A 21,916-nucleotide genomic window follows, 5' to 3' on the forward strand; every position below is an offset into this window, starting at 1 on the left:
TCTGGACAAACATTACCAGTTTGTGGCACTCCCATTCGGGTTAGACACTGCTCCAAGGATTTTCACAAAGGTACTCGGATCCCTTCTAGCGGTTCTAAGACCAAGGGGCATTGCAGTAGTACCGTACTTGGACGACATTCTAGTACAAGCGTCGTCTCTTTCAAAGGCAAAGGCCCACTCAGACATCGTTCTGGCCTTTCTCAGATCTCACGGATGGAAGGTGAACATGGAAAAAAGTTCCCTGTCTCCGTCGACAAGAGTTCCCTTCTTGGGAACAATAATAGATACCTTAGAAATGAGGATTTTCTTGACAGAAGTCAGAAAGTCAAAACTTCTAAACGCTTGTCAAGTTCTTCATTCTATTCCTCGTCCTTCCGTAGCTCAGTGCATGGAAGTAGTAGGTTTGATGGTTGCAGCAATGGACATAGTTCCTTTTGCGCGAATTCATCTAAGACCATTACAACTGTGCATGCTGAAACAGTGGAATGGGGACTATACAGACTTGTCTCCAGTGATTCAAGTAGATCAGAAGACCAGAGAATCACTCCGTTGGTGGCTAACCCAGGATCACCTATCCCAGGGAATGAGCTTCCGCAGTCCAGAGTGGGTCATCGTCACGACCGACGCCAGCCTAGTGGGCTGGGGCGCGGTCTGGGAATCCCTGAAAGCTCAGGGACTGTGGTCTCGGGAAGAGTCTCTTCTCCCGATGAACATTCTGGAACTAAGAGCGATATTCAATGCTCTCAGGGCTTGGCCTCAGCTAGCAAAGGCCAGATTCATAAGATTCCAATCAGACAACATGACGACTGTTGTGTATCTCAATCATCAGGGGGGGAACAAGGAGTTCCCTAGCGATGAAAGAAGTGACCAAAATAATACAATGGGCAGAGAATCACTCCTGCCACCTATCTGCGATCCACATCCCAGGTGTGGAAAACTGGGAAGCGGATTATTTGAGTCGTCAGACATTCCATCCGGGGGAGTGGGAACTCCACCCGGAGATCTTTGCCCAGTTGACGCAACTATGGGGCATTCCAGATATGGATCTGATGGCGTCTCGTCAGAACTTCAAGGTTCCTTGCTACGGGTCCAGATCCAGGGATCCCAAGGCGACTCTAGTGGATGCACTAGTAGCGCCTTGGACCTTCAACCTAGCTTATGTGTTTCCACCGTTTCCTCTCATTCCCAGGCTGGTAGCCAGGATCAAACAGGAGAGGGCCTCTGTGATCTTGATAGCTCCTGCGTGGCCACGCAGGACTTGGTATGCAGACCTGGTGAATATGTCATCGGTTCCACCATGGAAGCTACCTTTGAGACAGGACCTTCTTGTTCAGGGTCCATTCGAACATCCAAATCTGGTCTCCCTCCAGATGACGGCTTGGAGATTGAACGCTTGATTCTATCAAAGCGTGGGTTTTCAGATTCCGTGATAGATACTCTGGTTCAAGCCAGAAAACCGGTAACTAGAAAGATTTACCATAAAATATGGAAAATATATATCTGCTGGTGTGAATCCAAGGGATTCCCATGGAATAAGATAAAGATTCCTAGGATTCTTTCCTTTCTACAAGAAGGTTTGGATAAAGGATTATCTGCGAGTTCTCTAAAGGGACAGATTTCTGCTTTATCTGTCCTACTACACAAACGACTGGCAGTTGTGCCAGATGTTCAAGCATTTGTTCAGGCTTTGGTTAGGATCAAGCCTGTTTACAGACCTTTGACTCCTCCCTGGAGTTTAAATCTAGTTCTTTCAGTTCTTCAAGGGGTTCCGTTTGAACCTTTACATTCCATAGATATTAAGTTGTTATCTTGGAAAGTTTTGTTTTTGGTTGCTATTTCTTCTGCTAGAAGAGTTTCTGAGTTATCTGCTCTACAGTGTACTCCACCCTATCTGGTGTTCCATTCAGATAAGGTTGTTCTGCGTACTAAGCCTGGTTTTCTACCAAAGGTTGTTTCCAACAAAAATATTAATCAGGAGATAGTTGTACCTTCTTTGTGTACGAATCCAGTTTCAAAGAAGGAACGTTTGCTACACAATTTAGATGTAGTCCGTGCTCTAAAGTTCTACTTAGAAGCTACAAAAGAGTTCAGACAAACTTCTTCTCTGTTTGTCATCTATTCTGGTAAAAGGAGAGGTCAAAAAGCAACTTCTACCTCTCTTTCCTTTTGGCTTAAAAGCATCATCCGATTGGCTTATGAGACTGCCGGACGGCAGCCTCCTGAAAGAATCACAGCTCACTCCACTAGGGCTGTAGCTTCCACATGGGCCTTCAAGAACAAGGCTTCTGTTGATCAGATATGTAAGGCAGCGACTTGGTCTTCACTGCACACTTTTGCCAAATTTTACAAATTTGATACTTTTGCTTCTTCGGAGGCTATTTTTGGGAGAAAGGTTTTGCAAGCCGTGGTGCCTTCCGTTTAGGTGACCTGATTTGCTCCCTCCCTTCATCCGTGTCCTAAAGCTTTGGTATTGGTTCCCACAAGTAAGGATAACGCCGTGGACCGGACACACCAATGTTGGAGAAAACAGAATTTATGCTTACCTGATAAATTACTTTCTCCAACGGTGTGTCCGGTCCACGGCCCGCCCTGGTTTTTTAATCAGGTCCGATGAATTATTTTCTTTAACTACAGTCACCACGACACCCTATGGTTTCTCCTATTTTTTCCTCCTGTCCGTCGGTCGAATGACTGGGGTGGGCGGAGCCTAGGAGGGACTATATGGCCAGCTTTGCTGGGACTCTTTGCCATTTCCTGTTGGGGAAGAGATATTCCCACAAGTAAGGATGACGCCGTGGACCGGACACACCGTTGGAGAAAGTAATTTATCAGGTAAGCATAAATTCTGTTTTCAACTAAGAATACCAAGAGAACAAATCAAAATTGGTGATAAAAGTAAATTGTAAAGTTGTTTAAAATTGCACGCCCTATATGAACGTTTTTTTTTTTTTTTACTTGACTGTCCCTTTAAGTCACATTTTTCTGGCTAAACATCTTTACATGTATAATAAAAGGGCTCAGTACAAAAAAAATTGCGAGTTACATAAAGCCTTCCGGACAACTTTTGGTACCAGAGGCAACTCGTTTTAAATAAATTATTTCTATAAATGCGCCGATTTCCCTATTCTAGGGTGTGGTTTTACATTTTTAGTATATTTGTTAAACTCTCTTTATTTTATGCTACTGAATTCTACTAGTGTTGCCTTTAACTGTAGCAATGATTCCTCTTACATTAGCAAGTGAATAAATTATCACTAAGTCACCCACTGCTCTCAAGCTATCTTAAAGGGACACTGAACCCATTTTTATTTCTTTCATAATTCAGATAGAACATGCAATTTTAATAAACTTACTAATTTACTCCTTTTAACAATTGTTCTTCATTCTCTTGTTATCTTTATTTGAAAAGCAAGAATGTAAGTTTAGAAGCCAACTCATTTTTGGTTCACAACCTGGGTTGTGCTTGCTAAATTGACAGCACCAATAAAGAAGTGCTGTCCAGGGTCTTAACCAAAAATTGGCTGGCTTCTTAGCTTAGATGCCTTCTTTTTCAAATAAAGATAGCAAGAGAATGAAAAAATGGGTTTAGTATCCCTTTAACCCTTTGGCTGCTAAGCCATTTCCCACCTGGGTGCTAATATTTTATTTATTTATTTTTATTTTTGAAAACATTTTTTTTTTTTTTTTACAGACCCCCAAGACTTACACTGTTGGAAAGGTTAAGCGATTACCTTTCCAACAATGGGTCTTGGGGGTCTGTAGCTGCTTAGATGCCTGAGATACAGGCTTCTAAGCAGCATGCCCCCTCCTCCTATACTATAAATAAAGTTGCACGGTAAGGTCATCACGTAATTGCGCATGACGTCACTGCGCATCACGTGAAGCCCCGGCGATGCATGTCACTCTACAGGCACGATCGCCGGGGTAGGAGCAGTAAGGAGCCCCCAGATCTCCCTCTAGGTGGGAGAGAGCTCATGACGGTTCTGAGCCGTCATTAGCACCAGAGTCAGAAACTCTGTGACGGCTCAGAGCCGTCATGAGCTCTCTCCCACCAGGGTTAAAGGGATATTCTATTGTAAAAATAAAATGGCGGTTTAATTAAAAAAAAAAAAATCAATGGCCAATATCAACTGTCTATTCAAAGTCTTGATACAAATGAGAAATAAACATCCTGACCTGTATCTGTGACACAAGATGCAGCCCATTGCCTTCCGGAGCTTTAGCTTTAATGTCCGCAAAGTCTGGCTGGTTCGTCAGGACCTGTAGAGAACAAACCATCAAAAACATGCGCGTAGAGGTTTTCTCAAATATTTATGATATAATGATGCTATGAGGATCAATTCTGGAATATCTCTGTACTAACTATACTTAAAGGGACATGTTACCCAAAACTTGAAGCACGTGAAAGTGATGCTGAATATCTGTAAAAAGCCGACTAGAAAATATCACCTGAACATCTCTATGTAAAAAAGGAAGATCTTTTACGTTAAAATGTCCTCATAGCAACATCCCATTGTAAAGAGACTTTAAGCAACCAATCAAGATGCTAGTCCCGGGACTTGCGAACATCTGGTATGTGCAGGCAGTTAGTTTATTCCCCTAAATTTTAGGAAAATTACTTTAAAATCTCGCAAGATTTCAGTGAGAGACGACAGTAAAGTGTGAACTCAACACTGATGAAGCCGACTGGCTGATTTTTTTTCACCATTCAGATTACAGAAAAAAAAAAAGTAGCTCTGAATTACAGAGCACTTACCCTGGTGAGCTGAAGGAGTTTTATTTTTACATAAATATGTTCAGATGATACATTCTAGTGAGATTTTTATAGTTATTGCTACATCACTTTCAAGTCATTTAGCATATGGGTATTATGTCCATATTATGCACAGCAATAAACTATAATTATATAAAAGCTACACTAATATTTTTACCAAGATATTTGATAAAAAGATTTACTCCACTAGTATCTGTCCTTTAACGGCCTGGTAAATAAATAAAAATAACAAAGAAAATGGTTTAACCCATAAAACATTCAGAATAAAACTTAAAAAGACAGTAAACTCAAAATTAAACATTAGTGGTTCAGATACAGCAAAACATTTTGAAAATAAACTCTCAAATTTACTTCTATTATCTATTATTGTTCTCTTGGTATCCTTTGTAAAGGTAGGTAGGCCGATATCAGCTAAAAGGCGAGCGCGTCTTTAGCTTTCTATGGCAACAATGTTTGCAACTATGTATAACATTGCTGCAAGCACTGCTGCCAGATGGCTAAAACCTGAGCTTACCTAGGATTACTTTTTAACAAAGGATACAAAAGGAACACACACAAAAAATCAGAATATAATTTGTTTAAAATGTTGTGCTCTATCCAATCAATTTAAAGGGCCATGATACCCACATTTTTTCTTTCATGATTTAGAAAGAAAATGCATTTTTAAACATCTTTCTAATTTACTTCTATTATCTAATTTGTTTTATTCTCTTGATATTCTTTGCTGAAAAGCACATCTAGATATGATCAGTAGCTTCTGATTGGTTGCTGCACATAGAAGCCTCATGTGATTGGCTCACCCATGTGATTTGCTTTTTCTTCAAATAAGGATATCTAAAAAATGAAGCAAAATAAATAATAGAAGTAAATTGTAATGTTGTTTAAATTTGTATGTTCTATCTGAATCATGAAAGAAAGATTTTGGGTTTAGTGGCCCTTTAAGGTTCATTTTGACTTTACTTTCCCTTTAAAATGCTTTTCAGAAACTATACAGTAATATCAATGCTTTTCATCAACTATAGTTATATTTCATAGCAGAAACCAATATTTTACCTGATCAGAGTTTTTATCACAAGTCTGTAAGTTACAATCAATTTGTAAGTTCTTGGTTTCACATTGTGCTTCTAGTTTGTTACTCTGTTCGACAGTATCCGAATCTTCACAGTAATGAAAAAAACTGCCAGGAGCCAATTCACTGTTCTGTTGTTTGTTTTCTTCATCTTCTGTCCTGATCTTTGAATAATTCTTCTCTTGCGCATTCTGATCAGGTGAAACCAGTATGGACTGGCTGTTGACGGGCGTTTGTAGTGTGAAAGAGCAAGGGGTAAGAAGATCGGCTTCATTAAGTGGAAGAGAACCAGCTGCAGGTGTTATACCCAACAAGGGGAAGCCTGGGGTACAGGTACCATAGTCCCCCTCGCTGGTGGCATCTAGAGGCATGGAGCACACAGACGTTGAGAAAAGGACACTGCACGACAGCTCTTTAGGAGGCGGGAGAGAAACAGATGCACAGTTCTCTGCACCGCAATCTGAAGGCTCCAGCTCAGTTTGTGAGGACAAACTAGGACAAGAAAGGACAATGTCTGGTTGAAGCTGAGCTTCAGCCTGAGTTTGAGTACTTGTCTTAGGGCCATTGATAGGAGCAGATGATACACCTGAAGGAAACAGAGTATTCCCCAGAAAGGGTTCTGTGATTCTCTGTTTTACTACACCAGACACTGGACTAGTGCTGTGGGCTGCTTCATTCTGTAGGTTTATCTTGAGTGTAGCACAGTTTTCCTCTTTACTGGACTGGTTAGGAGGAAAAAGGTAATTTTGGTAGATCCATGAGTTGGAGAAAGGTGCATCTTTTATAGACTGTTGCATTGTGGGTGAGGAGACCGTCCTTTGAGCAGGTTGGATGATGGAATCTTGGCTCATTGTATCTTGAAATTGAGAAACAGGACGCTCAGATGAGGGCACTGAATAGTTCTTTAGTGATATTAAAGAATCTAGTAAATTGTGACCAGTAAGAACAGTAGATTCCATATCATTCAGATGGTCTGTGTTTGTATTTGCAGTGACATCATCTTGCTCTAATGGATCAGAACCGTCTTGCTGAGCAGTCTGCATTACTGTGGAACTGTCCACAGACTGCTCTATCACACTCTTTTGGTGCTTTGCAGCTCTGCGTTTCCTTCCTGCAACAGGTTTAGGGTCAAACGACTCCAAGAGATTTCGAGACTTCATCTTTTTAAGTTTTAAGACCCCAAACTCTTCATCGGGTAAATGGAAATCTCTTATCTCTAAACAAGAGGAGAGATGACTCAGGTTTAACCTGCTGATCAGACTAGGAAATGGCAAAGCCGTGCACAAACGACTAACACATGACAAACCTTGTGGGGACCTCAGACTTTCTGTGTCTAAACAGTAGGAAAAACAAGAAAACAAAAAAAATCTAAAAAACTTCACTCATCAATATACAGGATATGTTTAATGAAAGTGTAATAGGTATGCGCAGACAGTGGAAGTAAATTAGTGATATTATAGCTTTAATTCATTCTGCTTGAACCCTAAAAATGCACCTTAATCACCACCTACTACAAAAGATGAATTAGTAAGTTCATTAAGCCTTTATTATTTTTGTTTTAGACTGTTATATCAATTCATAGAACACTTAAAAATACAAAGGTACCATTATTTAGTTTAGTTCGTTATTTAAAGGGGCATAAAACCCAATTTTTTTCTTTCATGATTCAGAGAAAACGTGCAAATTCAAACAACTTTCCAATTTATTTCTATTATCTTGTTTGGTTTGTTCTCTTGGTATACTTTGTTAAAAAGCATATCTAGATAGTCTCGGGAGCAGCAGATTGGTGGCTGCACGTGCATGTCTCATGTTATTGGCTCACCCATGTGCATTCCTGTTTCTTTAACAAAAGATACTAAGAGAAGGAAGCAAAATAGATAATAGAATAATAGAAGTAAATTGGAAAGTTGTTTAAAATCCTATTCTCTATTTAACTCATTAAAAAAAAAAAAGAAATGTGGGTTTCATGTCTCTTTAAAGAATATAATTTTATCACTATTGACCCTGAATATCTAAGTGTTTAACTCCTGCAAATAGGTTAAAATACAAGTAAAGTAAAGCTGTTCATCATAATCACCTCTGATGTGCTCAGTTTGTATTAATTACAAACATAAAAGTGTTTAACAATTTGGAAGAAGTAAAAACACATAGTTAAATTGGACTGTAACTAAATAAAATTATTGATATAAAATATATAATATTTTTACACTCATCTTCCTTTAAGTGTTCTAAAATATATCCATTAAGCAGTCACTTTGTTCTTCCAATATACTGAAGATTACAAGATAAAAATAAATCAATGACAATACAGGCAGAGCAAGTGAAAGTAAACTTTGATGAATGAAAGTCCGTTTTTTAAAAATACTATTAAAAACAGGGGCACTTTCATTCATCAAAGTTTACAAAGCAGTCGTTTTGATTAATAACTTACCTTTGTTTCTTTGCACAGCCAGAGCAGCTTCCCCCACCCGGAGATCCTCTCTTCACATGTCATCAATGACTAATCCAGCTTCCTCCAATCACGGCTTTCCCCCCAGGGTAGTCATTGCCTGAGGCCATGCCGATTGGAGGAAGTTGGATTAGTCATTGATGACGTGTGAAGAGAGGCTCTCCGGGTGAGGAAAGCTGCTCTGGCCGTGAAATGAAGAGAGGTAAGTTTTTAATCAAAACGGCTGCTTTGTAAACTTTGATGAATGAAAGTGCCCCGTTTTAAATATACATTTGCTAATATGCCTTGTTATTGGCTCACCAGATGTGCACTGTTGCTCCAACAAAGGATACCAAGAGAAGAAAGGAAATTTGATAATCAAAGTTAAAAAGTTGTTTAAAATGATGTGCTCTATCTGAATAATAAAATAAATATTTTGTGTTGCATGTCCCTTTTTTATTATGGTTCCAATCGCATGCAGTTTATGGGGCTTTGGTCTAATTATACAAGTTAGCCAATCTACACAGTGTGCACACCGCAACAAATCATATATTTGTTTGGTTCTGCACATAAAAATAACATGACAAGAACATTCTACAATAGATTATATGAAAGTAGCAAACTTTGGCGGTGCTGTACCACTTTAAGGGACTAGAAGCTGTCCACATCCTCTGCAGATAAGGATTCTCCAAATTTTGATCACCTCAAAAACAAAAGCTCACAATGGTGCAGCACTTCCCAGACAATTTGGTGGCGCAAATTCAGTTATACTCACAAGATAGAGGTAAAAAAATCAGCTTTTATTTAAAATCTACAGGACGTCATCAGGTGCAGCTTCAGAAATGTTTATTAAAACAAGCTCAACGCGTTTCGGCTATTGCAATAGCCTTTTTCAAGAGCTCAATAAAAACAGTGTGCAGAACAAGCTGTAATGGCCTAGCAATACAATCCTTCCAGTATATATAGCAGCATTTCACCAGTTCCATTGTTCAGATTGGACAGAGAGAATCATGCCATGTTATCAGGTCTGCTGTTCCGATTGGATGGAGAAAACCATGACAGAGCGTTCACATGACCGGTCAGATCAGCGTACCTGTTTGAGAACTACAACACCGAAACTACTTGTTTGAAAACTGAAAGACAAACGCATCTGAAAGAATCATGTGGATGTTTTTGCGTTTGTTTATTTTAAACACTCAAAGTTACTATTTACGTCAGAATTGCTTTAATATCAGCAATCTAATTCATTTTAAGGTATGCTATTGATTGAAATTGTGCTGGATTACAGGGATTTATATGCTAGAAAAGTAAGAGGTTTATGAGAAATTAAATTAGTTTTTTTCGTTAAATGAAGTTGCTTACATTTAGAATGGAAGGCTTTTTCTGATGATATGAAAGAATAGCCAAAGTTAAATAGTTTCAAGGCATATATAATTATGAATTAACTTACCGAGTTTAATATCAACAGAAAAGGATGGAAGAAACAGCCCTGATGTAAACTTGATTCATGACACCTGGTAATGGGTGTGTCATGAGGAAGATAGGCAGGGTGAAATGCTGCTATATATACTGGAAGGATTGTATTGCTAGGCCATTACAGCTTGCTCTGCACACTGTTTTTATTATGCTCTTGAAAAAGGCTATTGCAATAGTCGAAACGCGTTGAGCTTGTTTTAATAAAATTTATGAAGCTGCACCTGATGACGTCCTGTGGATTTTAAATAAAGGCTGATTTTTTTAACTCTATCTTGTGAGTATAACTGTATTTGCACCACCAAATTGTCTGGGAAGTGCTGCACCATTGTGAGCTTTTGTTTTTGAGGTGATCAAAATTTGGAGGACGTGGACAGCTTCAAGTCCCTTAAAGTGGTAAAGCGCCGCCAAAGTTTGCTACATACATTTCCATTTAAACGCTTGGGAGAGCCGTTGCTGACAGTGAACACCTGAAGGGAAGTGCTAACATTTGTTCATACTATATTATGTTATACAATAGAATAGATTAGCTTGTTGAATTGGAGATATTTTAAACCCAAATCAGTTAATAAATAATATCTTGAGTTTGGATTAGAAGAAGTTTGGAAACACAGACTTATCTGCAAAAATGCTTCTAGTAAAAGTTATCACTGAAAAAAACATTACGGTTACTAAAATAAGAATATTAATAAATTACCTTTTAATCTAATCGGTAATTCCTTCAAGGAGCCCGTAAGAAACATTACATCAAGCTTTTGGGATGAATCAGATCCTACGGCATAGTTATTGGTTTGTTTTAATCCCTTGTGGGCAGAAGGGCCCTCCAAAGCTTTGGATAATTTAGCAGCACAATGACTGGGAGTAAGCCTTGGTCTAAGAGCATATGCAGTATGATTAGACTGTGGCAACACATAACTTTCATCATGTTTTGACCCATTTATAAGCTTTGAGGACTCAGCATTAAAAAAACAGATAGGTCCACTCAGTGGATCTATTGTGCTTTGTGCAGGTTCCTCACAGTTCTCCTTTTCGCTTTGAGACCCAATTGCTGCTGGACTGGTTACTCCATCAAATTGTAATTTGACAGATACATCCTGTAGAGATGAGGAGACATCTGGTGTAGGGATTGAGCGCCTTCCTCTCCCACGCCTGCTATGAGTAACACCACGTGATTTAATACTGGTACTTGGGTGATTGAGTAGTATCAAAGATCTACTCAGTGGATCTACCTTGGTTTGTGACGGTTCTTCATAGTTCTCCTTTTCACTTTGTGACCCACAAGCCATTGGGCTGGTTACTCCATCAAATTGTAATTTGATAGATACATCCTGAAGACATGATGAGATCTCTGCAACTGAAATGTTTTGTGGAGGGGTGGAGCGCCTTCCTCTACCACGTCTGCTATGAGTAAAACCATGTGATTTAAAACTGGCACTCGGGTGGTTGAGTGGTGTCAAAGATAAAGTGCTGGATACAGATCTTGGTGCAATACAATCACCTGGTGAAGGAGATATTAGTGGACTGTCCAGTTCTCCGGACACCATGCTTTGTTTCCGTCTCCCTCTCAACCCTCGCTTGTTTGAACCGAGATGGCTCTGAATTACAGCATCAAGGTCTACTTTTCTTTGGCAGCTAGACATGCGACGAGTGGTCCTCACATAATATTCCACAGGGAACAGAAGCCCTTCTACCAGTGTACAGGAGCTGAGTGGGTTATTTTCTTCCACCACTTTCACACTGCCATCATGAACAGGTGATTCTTCATAATGGACAGACGAAAGTTTACAAGACGAAGAGTTTATGGTTTTGAATTCCATCGGAGGTGACACCCCAAAGTTACTGTTGGTGTCAGTTATTTTGTCTTGTACTTCAGTTACTGGAGAATATGTTACAGGAAGTGGTGCTGCTATCTGACTCCCAAGACTTTTTGCTGAGTTAACACAATTTTGTTTATTCACTTTGTCCATAATACTTTTACTTTCCAATAAACAAGGAGACATCTCTGTAATGTGACCATTATTACTAGCAAAATCTGTTGGAGAATTATGGATAGTGCTAATGATCCCTAAACTACAAGGGCTTCCATTTACAGCAGGAGCGTCTTTGTGTCTTTTGTTCTGTGTACAGAGAACAGTGGCATCACATTGTGCTTCAGTCTTCTGATTTTCCACAATTTGGCTGGTCTTCTTAAATACTGGGGATAGAGAACCCACTATTGTTGAAAATTTATCCTGGAGATCCTCAGGTTCACTCAAACGGTTGCCGAGCAAAGCGGTATCAGGTGGAGATGGTTCTGTAAAATAAATCCTCTTTGATGTTCTTCTTAACCTTAGACGGCTCTTCCGAGAGCTCCCAGAATTACCTAACCCAGTCCCCTCCTCCACGTGAGCGACATCAATATCCTGGCCACTACTTGCGCTCCCACCAGAACACTGAGAGGAGCTGCCTCCAACATGGAGGATTTCAGGCTGCAAGTTAAAGGTGACCGATGTTTTTCTCTCTGCGTCGTTTTGGATGGTCTGAACAATGCTTTGTGACACAGCGACATTTCCAGGAATATTACTAGCTTCGTTCAACAAGTCTGCAACAAAACAAAACAAAAACAAATAATAAAATACATAAACTGTAAACTACAATTCATAGTTTGATTGCTACCTTATCGCAAATATTACTTTAGCATATCATATAAAGTTGCACATTTAATAAAAGAATTACTACCTGTGAATTAATTTAAGTTAGCTGAAATACATGACAGATAAAAAGCTAACATGACAAATGTGCATTAGATATCTGGGAAACTGAAAACACAAGAAACTAAATCACATAATGACAATGCAAATCATTACATGCAGTGATTACGAGTGGTGCATTAACAGTTATGTGCAAGCAATAAAGAGTTTATCGCGGGTGTTTGCACGCGTCGGGTTTACCGCTCATATAGTTGAAAGTAAACGCAATCACTTGAGCGCAAGCTAGAATTTACGCTAGAATGATTACCGTGTCCTGAGAGCTCTGGTTAACTGTTTTGCGGGGGGAGGGGGGGGAGAAAGTGTCACAAAAATACATTTAAAAAGTACAGTTACACTCATAATAACACTATCTAATAAAATATTTTAAAAAATATTGTACTAAAAAGTTGGGCTCAAAGATATGAGGTCTCAGGTGTTTAGTAAAAAAAAAGGTATGTATGTGTGTGTATTGCGAGTGTGTGTGTATTGCGAGTGTGTGTGTGTGTGTGTATTGTGAGTGTGTATGTATGTATGTGTGTGTGTATTGCGAGTGTGTGTGTATGTGTGTGTATTGCGAGTGTGTTTGTATGTGTCTGTGTATTGTGAGTGTGTGTATTGCGAGTGTGTATGTATGTGTGTGTGTATTGCGAGTGTGTGTGTATGTGTGTGTGTGTATTGCGAGTGTGTATGTATGTGTGTGTGTATTGCGAGTGTGTGTGTATGTGTGTGTGTGTATTGCGAGTGTGTATGTATGTGTGTGTGTATTGCGAGTGTGTGTGTATGTGTGTGTGTGTATTGCGAGTGTGTATGTATGTGTCTTTGTATTGTGAGTGTGTGTATTGCGAGTGTGTATTTATGTGTGTATGTATGTGTGTATTGTGAGTGTGTATGTATGTGTGTGTGTGTGTATTGCGAGTGTGTATGTGTGTGTGTATTGCGAGTGTGTGTGTATTGCGAGTGTGTGTGTGTGTATTGCGAGTGTGTGTGTGTATTGTGTGTATTGCGAGTGTGTATGTATGCGTGTGTCTGTTGCGAGTGTATGTGTGTGTATTGTGAGTGCGTGTATTGCGAGTGTGTATGTGTGTGTATTGAGAGTGTGTATTTATGTGTGTGCGTGTATTGCGAGTGTGTATTTATGTGTGTGCGTGTATTGCGAGTGTGTATTTATGTGTGTGTCTGTTGCGAGTGTATGTGTGTGTGTATTGCGAGTGTATATGTATGTGCGTGTATAGCGAGTGTGTATGTATGTGTATGGCGAGTGTGAGTGTGTATGGCGAGTGTGAGTGTGTATTGCGAGTGTGAATGTATGTGTATGGCGAGTGTGAGTGTGTATTGCGAGTGTGAGTGTGTATGTGTGTGCGTGTATTGCAAGTGTGTATGTATGTGTATTGCGAGTGTGAGTGTGTATGTGTGTGCGTGCATTGCGAGTGTGAGTGTGTATGTGTGTTCGTGTATTGCGAGTGTGAATGTATGTGTGTGTCTGTTGCGAGTGTATGTGTGTGTGTATTGCGAGTGTATATGTATGTGCGTGTATATTGAGTGTGTATGTATGTGTATGGCGAGTGTGAGTGTGTGCGTGTATTGCGAGTGTGTATGTATGTGTATGGCGAGTGTGAGTGTGTGCATGTATTGCGAGTGTGTATGTGCGTGTATTGCGAGTGTGTATGTATGTGTATTGCGAGTGCGAGTGTGTGTTCGTGTATTGCGAGTGTGAGTGTGTATGTGTGTTGGTGTATTGCTAGTGTGTATGAATGAATAACGTTTTTCTTTATTTTGCTTAATGTGAGGTAGGCACATAACTAATTTTGTACCTCTTAAAATGCATGGGCATTGCTCATCGCCATACGTGTGGGAGAAGCCTACATGGTAGGTACATGGCTGTAGAGTCTAACCGTTAGCGATTAGTAATGGCTACAATAGTCGCATTTACAATTTTTCATAAATAATCCCCACACTTGTGTGGAATATCACCGTATAAAAAAGCCCAAAAAATTGTAAACCCGTCTGACAATGATGTTGGTTTGGACTATATTATAACAATGGGGGTTGTGAAGAGATTTCCAATACAAAAAGAGGTCCCGGGTGAAGAAAAGTTTAGGAAGCTCTGCTGCAGAAGACTTCAGTACATCTCTCTTCTGATTGGCAGATCATATCATAATTATGTCATTTATTTCCTAGTCCCAGAAATGACAATATTACCTTAAAAGGGACGTAAAACACAATTTTTTTCACATTTTCTTGTTATCCTTATTTGAAAAGCAGAAATGTAAACTCAGGAGCGTGCACGTGTCTGCAGCACTATATAGCAGCAGTTTTGCAATAATGTTATACATTAGCTGGAGCACAAGATGGCAGCACTTTTTCCTGTCATGTAGTGCTTCAGGCATGTGCACGCTAGCTACCTAGGTATCTCTTCAACAAAAGAATAAAATGAGAATGAAATACATTTGATAATAGAAGTAAATTGGAAACTTTTTCAAAATTGTATTCTCTATCTGAATCATGAAATAAAAGTTTTGGGTTTAATGTCCCTTTAAAGGGACAGTCTACACCAGAATATTTATTGTTTAAATAGATAATCCCTTTATTACCCATTCCCTAGTTTTGCATAACCAACACTGTTATATTAATATACTTTTTACCTCTGTGACTACCTTGTATTTAAGCCTCTGTAGAATGCCCCCTTATTTCAGTTCTTTTGACAGACTTGCATTTTAGCCAATCAGTGCAGGCTCCTAGGAACTCCACATGCGTGAGCACAGTGTTATCTATATGAAACACATTAACTAACACCCTCTAGTGGTGAAAAACTGTCAAAATGCCCTGAGCTAAGAGGCGGCCTTCAAGGGCTTAGAAATTAGCATGTGAACCTCCTAGATTAAGCTTCCAACTAAAAATACCAAGAGAACAAAGCAAAATTGGTGATTAAAGTAAATAGGAAAATTGTTTAAAATGACATTCTCTATCTGAATCATGAACGTTTGTTTTGGACTAGTCTGTCCCTTTAAAATACAAAATACTTAAAAAAGGTCATAAAAGTTAAAATTCAAATAACATAATTCAGATAGGGCATGCAATAAAAAAAATATAAAATTTACCTTTATTTGTTATATTTTACTTTGTTCTATTGGCATCTTTTGTTGAAGAGTATATGTAGATAAGCTTAGAAGAAATCATGTTTTTAACAATATTATAATTATTGCTCAAGACACGTGCACACTCCTAAGCTTATCTACATATGCTCTTCAACAAATGATACCAAGAAAATGAATTAAATTTGATAATGGAAGTAAATTATAACGTGTTTTTTTTTGTTTGTTTTTTAACTAAAATTACTTGTTCTGTGCGATACGTGAAATATGAATTTGGATAACAATCAGTGCTGCCATCTAGTGTTCCTGCTAATGGATAACAATCAATGCTGCCATCTAGTGTTCCCGCTAATGGATAACAATCAATGCTGCCATCTAGTGTTCCCGCTAATGGATAACAATCAATGCTGCCATCTAGTGTTCCCGCTAATGGATAACATTCAGTGCTTTTCCTGCTAACGGATAACAATTAGCGCCGCCATCTAGTGTACCTGCTAACGGATAACATTCAGTGCTTTTCCTGTTAACGGATAACAATTAGCGCTGCCATCTAGTGTACCTGCTAACGGATAACATTCAGTGCTGCCATCTAGTGTTCCTGCTAATGGATAACAATCAGTGCTGCCATCTAGTGTTCCTGCTAATGGATAACATTTAGCGCTGCCATGAACTAGTGTTCCTGCTAATGGATAACAATCAGTGCTGCCATCTAGTGTTCCCGCTAATGGATAACATTCAGTGCTTTTCCTGCTAACGGATAACAATTAGCGCCGCCATCTAGTGTTCCTGCTAACTGATAACATTCAGTGCTGCCATCTAGTGTTCCTGCTAACGGATAACATTTAGCGCTGCCATCTAGTGTTCCTGCTAATGGATAACAATCAATGCTGCCATCTAGTGTTCCCGCTAATGGATAACAATCAATGCTGTCATCTAGTGTTCCCGCTAATGGATAACATTCAGTGCTTTTCCTGCTAACTGATAACAATTAGCGCCGCCATCTAGTGTACCTGCTAACGGATAACATTCAGTGCTGCCATCTAGTGTTCCTGCTAATGGATAACAATCAGTGCTGCCATCTAGTGTTCCTGCTAATGGATAACATTTAGCGCTGCCATCTAGTGTACCTGCTAACTGATAACATTCAGTGCTGCCATCTAGTGTTCCTGCTAACGGATAACATTTAGCGCTGCCATCTAGTGTTCCCGCTAATGGATAACATTCAGTGCTTTTCCTGTTAACGGATAACAATTAGCGCCGCCATAGTGTACCTGCTAATCTAGTGTTCCTGCTAACAGATAACAATCAGTGCTGCCATCTAGCGTTCCTGCTAACGGATAACAATCAGTGCTGCCATCTAGTGTTCCTGCTAACGGATAACAATCAGTGCTTTTCCTGTTAACGGATAACAATTAGCGCTGCCATCTAGTGTACCTGCTAACGGATAACATTCAGAGCTGCCATCTAGTGTTCCTGCTAATGGATAACAATCAGTGCTGCCATCTAGTGTTCCTGCTAATGGATAACATTTAGCGCTGCCATGAACTAGTGTTCCTGCTAATGGATAACAATCAGTGCTGCCATCTAGTGTTCCCGCTAATGGATAACATTCAGTGCTTTTCCTGTTAACGGATAACAATTAGCGCTGCCATCTAGTGTTCCTGCTAACTGATAACATTCAGTGCTGCCATCTAGTGTTCCTGCTAACGGATAACATTTAGCGCTGCCATCTAGTGTTCCCGCTAATGGATAACAATCAATGCTGCCATCTAGTGTTCCCGCTAATGGATAACAATCAATGCTGCCATCTAGTGTTCCCGCTAATGGATAACATTCAGTGCTTTTCCTGCTAACTGATAACAATTAGCGCCGCCATCTAGTGTACCTGCTAACGGATAACATTCAGTGCTGCCATCTAGTGTTCCTGCTAACGGATAACAATCAGTGCTGCCATCTAGTGTTCCTGCTAACGGATAACAATCAGTGCTGCCATCTAGTGTTCCTGCTAACGGATAACAATCAGTGCTGCCATCTAGTGTTCCTGCTAACGGATAACATTCAGTGCTGCCATCTAGTGTTCCTGCTAATGGATAACAATCAGTGCTGCCATCTAGTGTTCCTGCTAACTGATAACATTCAGTGCTGCCATCTAGTGTTCCTGCTAACGGATAACATTCAGTGCTGCCATCTAGTGTTCCTGCTAACGGATAACAATCAGTGCTGCCATCTAGTGTTCCTGCTAACGGATAACAATCAGTGCTGCCATCTAGTGTTCCTGCTAACGGATAACAATCAGTGCTGCCATCTAGTGTTCCTGCTAACGGATAACATTCAGTGCTGCCATCTAGTGTTCCTGCTAATGGATAACAATCAGTGCTGCCATCTAGTGTTCCTGCTAACTGATAACATTCAGTGCTGCCATCTAGTGTTCCTGCTAACGGATAACAATCAGTGCTGCCATCTAGTGTTCCTGCTAACGGATAACAATCAGTGCTGCCATCTAGTGTTCCTGCTAACGGATAACAATCAGTGCTGCCATCTAGTGTTCCTGCTAACGGATAACAATAAGTGCTGCCATCTAGTGTTCCTGCTAACGGATAACAATCAGTGCTGCCATCTAGTGTACCTGCTAACGGATAACAATCAGTGCTGCCATCTAGTGTTCCTGCTAACGGATAACAATCAGTGCTGCCATCTAGTGTTCCTGCTAACGGATAACAATCAGTGCTACCATCTAGTGTTCCTGCTAACGGATCAGTGCTGCCATCTAGTGTTCCTGCTAATGGATAACAATCAGTGCTGCCATCTAGTGTTCCTGCTAATGGATAACAATCAGTGCTGCCATCTAGTGTTCTTGCTAACGGATAACAATCAGTGCTGCCATCTAGTGTTCCTGCTAACGGATAACAATCAGTGCTGCCATCTAGTGTTCTTGCTAATGGATAACAATCAGTGCTGCCATCTAGTGTTCTTGCTAACAGATAACAATCAGTGCTGCCATCTAGTGTTCCTGCTAACGGATAACAATCAGTGCTGCCATCTAGTGTTCCTGCTAATGGATAACAATCAGTGCTGCCATCTAGTGTTCCTGCTAACGGATAACAATCAGTGCTGCCATCTAGTGTTCCTGCTAACAGATAACAATCAGTGCTGCCATCTAGTGTTCCTGCTAACGGATAACAATCAGTGCTGCCATCTAGTGTTCCTGCTAACGGATAACAATCAGTGCTGCCATCTAGTGTTCCTGCTAACGGATAACAATCAGTGCTGCCATCTAGTGTTCCTGCTAACGGATAACAATCAGTGCTGCCATCTAGTGTTCCTGCTAACGGATAACAATCAGTGCTGCCATCTAGTGTTCCTGCTAACGGATAACAATCAGTGCTGCCATCTAGTGTTCTTGCTAATGGATAACAATCAGTGCTGCCATCTAGTATTCCTGCTAACTAATAACATTCTTCTAAAACCTTTGCTGTTTCCTTACCATCAGTGATAGAAGAGATCACTTCTTGGCTAAGCAGGAGATTCTGCTCTGCAATGGTTTTCTTCACGTGTGTTTTTACTCGCTCTGCTCTTTGTGAGCGCTGTTTACGGAAAACAAAAATGATAAAATTATTATAGGTAGCCTGTTATTTTAGTATTTGCATGAAATGGTTAGTGTCTAATTACAGATGCAAAGCAGCATTTTAAAAGTACTCGGTAAGAATGATCAGATTCCATTTCACGGTACACTAAAGACAAAATAAACTTTCATGATTCAGAGCATGTAGTTTTAAAGGGGCAGTAAACTTACATACTAATGTTATAAAATTCTGCACATAGTGCAGAATTATATAACATTAATTACCGGCACATTTATACTTTCAATTATTTCAGATAAATTATATGCTTCCGTAGCAGGAGCGAGCTATATTCATTTTAATGGCGCGACCGGGCACACTGTGACTAGACAGTGTTGCCGGATGCGCTGTGGAAAAAACAGACCCGCTCAGTAGAGCAAAGAGCGGCGTTGTGGTAAAAGGAGGGTTTTACATACAATTTATCTGAAATAATTGAAAGTATAAATGTGCCGGTAAGCTAATGTTATATAATTCTGCACTATGTGCAGAATTATATAACATTAGTATGTAAGTTTACTGCCCCTTTAAGAGACTTTCAAATTTACTTTCATTATCAAATTGTGCTCAGTCTTTTAATATACAAACTTTGAGGCATCAGTTACTACTGAGCATGTGCAAGAGTTTACAGTGTATACGTAAAAGTCTGTGATTGGCTAATGACTGTCACATGACGCAGGGGCCGGTGAATTGAGGTAAATTTTAAATTTGTCAAAAAAAGGTGAAGTGGGTTAAAGGGATAGTAAACTCAAATATTTTATTTCACGATTCAGATAGAGAAGAAATTGTAAGCAACTTTCTAATTTACTCCTATTATCATTTTTTCTTCTTTCTCTTGGTATCTTTATTTTAAAAAGCAGGAATGAAAGCTTTGGAGCCGGCCCATTTTAGGTTCAGAACCTGGGTTGCTAAATATAGCTACCAATAAGCTAGCGCTATCCAGGGTACTGAAACAAAAATAGGCTGGCTCCAAACCTTTCATTCCTGCTTTTCAAAATAAAGATACCAAGAGAAAGAAGAAAAATGTATTATAGGAGTAAATTAGAAAGTTGCTGGTCTATCTGAATGATTAAAGAAAAAAAAGTTTGGGTTTCATGTACCTATTGTTTTCTTGAGAGTTAAATTATATGAAAAAGGGGCAAAATAAATACATTGCAATGTTTTTTCATTATATATAACTAAACATTTTATATAAAAATCTCAAGGTGTTTTCTTTCCCTTTAACCAAGGGGTTTCAAATAACAATCAAAGAAGCCATAGCTCACTACAGACCATATAACTCAGAAAGACTCACCTGCAGCCGGTTAAATGTCCTTTTATATTCTTTTTTTAACAATGCAAGTTTTTCTTTCAGCTGCAAATAAAATGAAAATATAAATAAAAAGGAATAAGGTATTATGCAGGGATCACAAAATATCAAACATCTCAGTGTATATAACTACCTTGTCTTTTTCTTCTGTACTGTAGGATCTACCAGCGGGATCTTCCATGATTTAATGGGATCCAGTAACTGCCAAATCTTACTCATCCTGCATTAAAACAAAAATAAACTGGTTTATCTGCTGCAAAACTCTGCTAGGGACCCACACCCAGACTGTACTATACAACATGCAGTTTAGGGAAATATGGACATTTTTAGACTTACAAATATACTACGATTCTCTCACAACTATTTAGTACTCAAACATCACAAGAGATTTGTAAACTAGCAAGACACGCAAAGCAGAAAAAACACTTGTATAGATCATGCACATAAGAGTCATTTTCTCAGATGCTGAGATCAATAGGGTTAAAAACACTGCAGTGACACAGAACAATACATTTAACCCTTCCTCGTACAGAACACACGAGTAAACAACAGTCACTCAAAAAACAAAGGGGAGACAAAAGGGGCTTGTGGTGCAAATTAACTTAAAATGTAACTTTTTATCATATTAAAAGAGCCTAAAAATATAAGCGTCCCCCCCCTTAAAACAGGACGGTATATGGGCTGAAACGCATGCCTAATTTTACATTTACTCTTTTTCAAAATTATTTTTATGTTTTGAACTGTTATGGCGAGGCTCCCCACTTGACACCGACTTTTCCAACTATCAGCCAGGAAACTGGTGGGGTCCCCCCCCATACATAGGGCTTGATTTATCAAGCCCTTCACCTCCCTTTGACTGCAGGATCGCACAAGAGAATTTTTATCTCTCCGGTCTCGTCCGACTCGGGAGATTGACAGCTCCTGCCGTGTCGAATTGGCAGTGCACGGGCGGAGTTGCATGCGAGTGCAAATAGCACTTGTGTGCAATGTTAAATTCCGGCAGCGATTTCTGCCCGCCAGAGAAGAGCTGGGGCGGACAGGGGCGAATATGTACTGTCTGCCCTTGATTGATAAATCAAGCCCATAGTAAGTTCTTTTCTCCATTTGTGTTACCTCCCAGTTTTAAGGAAATTTAGGCCGTTTAAGCCTCTCTCTGAGTGCAGCTAGGTTTTACTTAGACAAAGCCAATAAACCCTGATTAATGTAATTAAATGTAGTTAAAATTGAAATTTGCAAGCAATATACTTCTGTTACCAAAAATGCTTCTAGTAAAAGCTATTACTGTATTTCAGTGGCATATGCAAATATGCTGTGTGAGCCCATGCACCAGTATTCTTACGCTACACCTTCTAAGAGTCAGCAGTAGCTTATATGACACAAATTAAAAGGGGCAGTCTACTCCAGAATGTGTATTGTTTAAATAGA

General features: G+C 39.5%; 1 protein-coding gene across 2 annotated transcripts in view; it reads right to left on the bottom strand.

Moving 5' to 3' along the window:
• Nucleotides 1-21,916, bottom strand: part of PALB2 (partner and localizer of BRCA2) — a 79,082-nt gene that overhangs the window by 51,626 nt on the left and 5,540 nt on the right. Inside the window, exons 2-7 of one of the 2 annotated variants that reach the window (XM_053694705.1) lie at nt 20,625-20,711; nt 20,477-20,536; nt 19,050-19,149; nt 10,442-12,325; nt 5,828-7,059; nt 4,177-4,260 (exon numbers count right to left, since the gene is read on the bottom strand). In XM_053694705.1, coding sequence (XP_053550680.1) covers nt 4,177-4,260; nt 5,828-7,059; nt 10,442-12,325; nt 19,050-19,149; nt 20,477-20,536; nt 20,625-20,672 — 3,408 coding nt within the window. In that variant the 5' untranslated portion in view covers nt 20,673-20,711. Of the gene's footprint in view, nt 1-4,176; nt 4,261-5,827; nt 7,177-10,441; nt 12,326-19,049; nt 19,150-20,476; nt 20,537-20,624; nt 20,712-21,916 lie in introns of both variants that reach the window. The other variant, XM_053694704.1, reaches the window with a different exon arrangement.

The sequence above is a fragment of the Bombina bombina genome, chromosome 11 (genome assembly GCF_027579735.1).
Source record: "Bombina bombina isolate aBomBom1 chromosome 11, aBomBom1.pri, whole genome shotgun sequence".
NCBI lineage: Eukaryota > Metazoa > Chordata > Amphibia > Anura > Bombinatoridae > Bombina > Bombina bombina.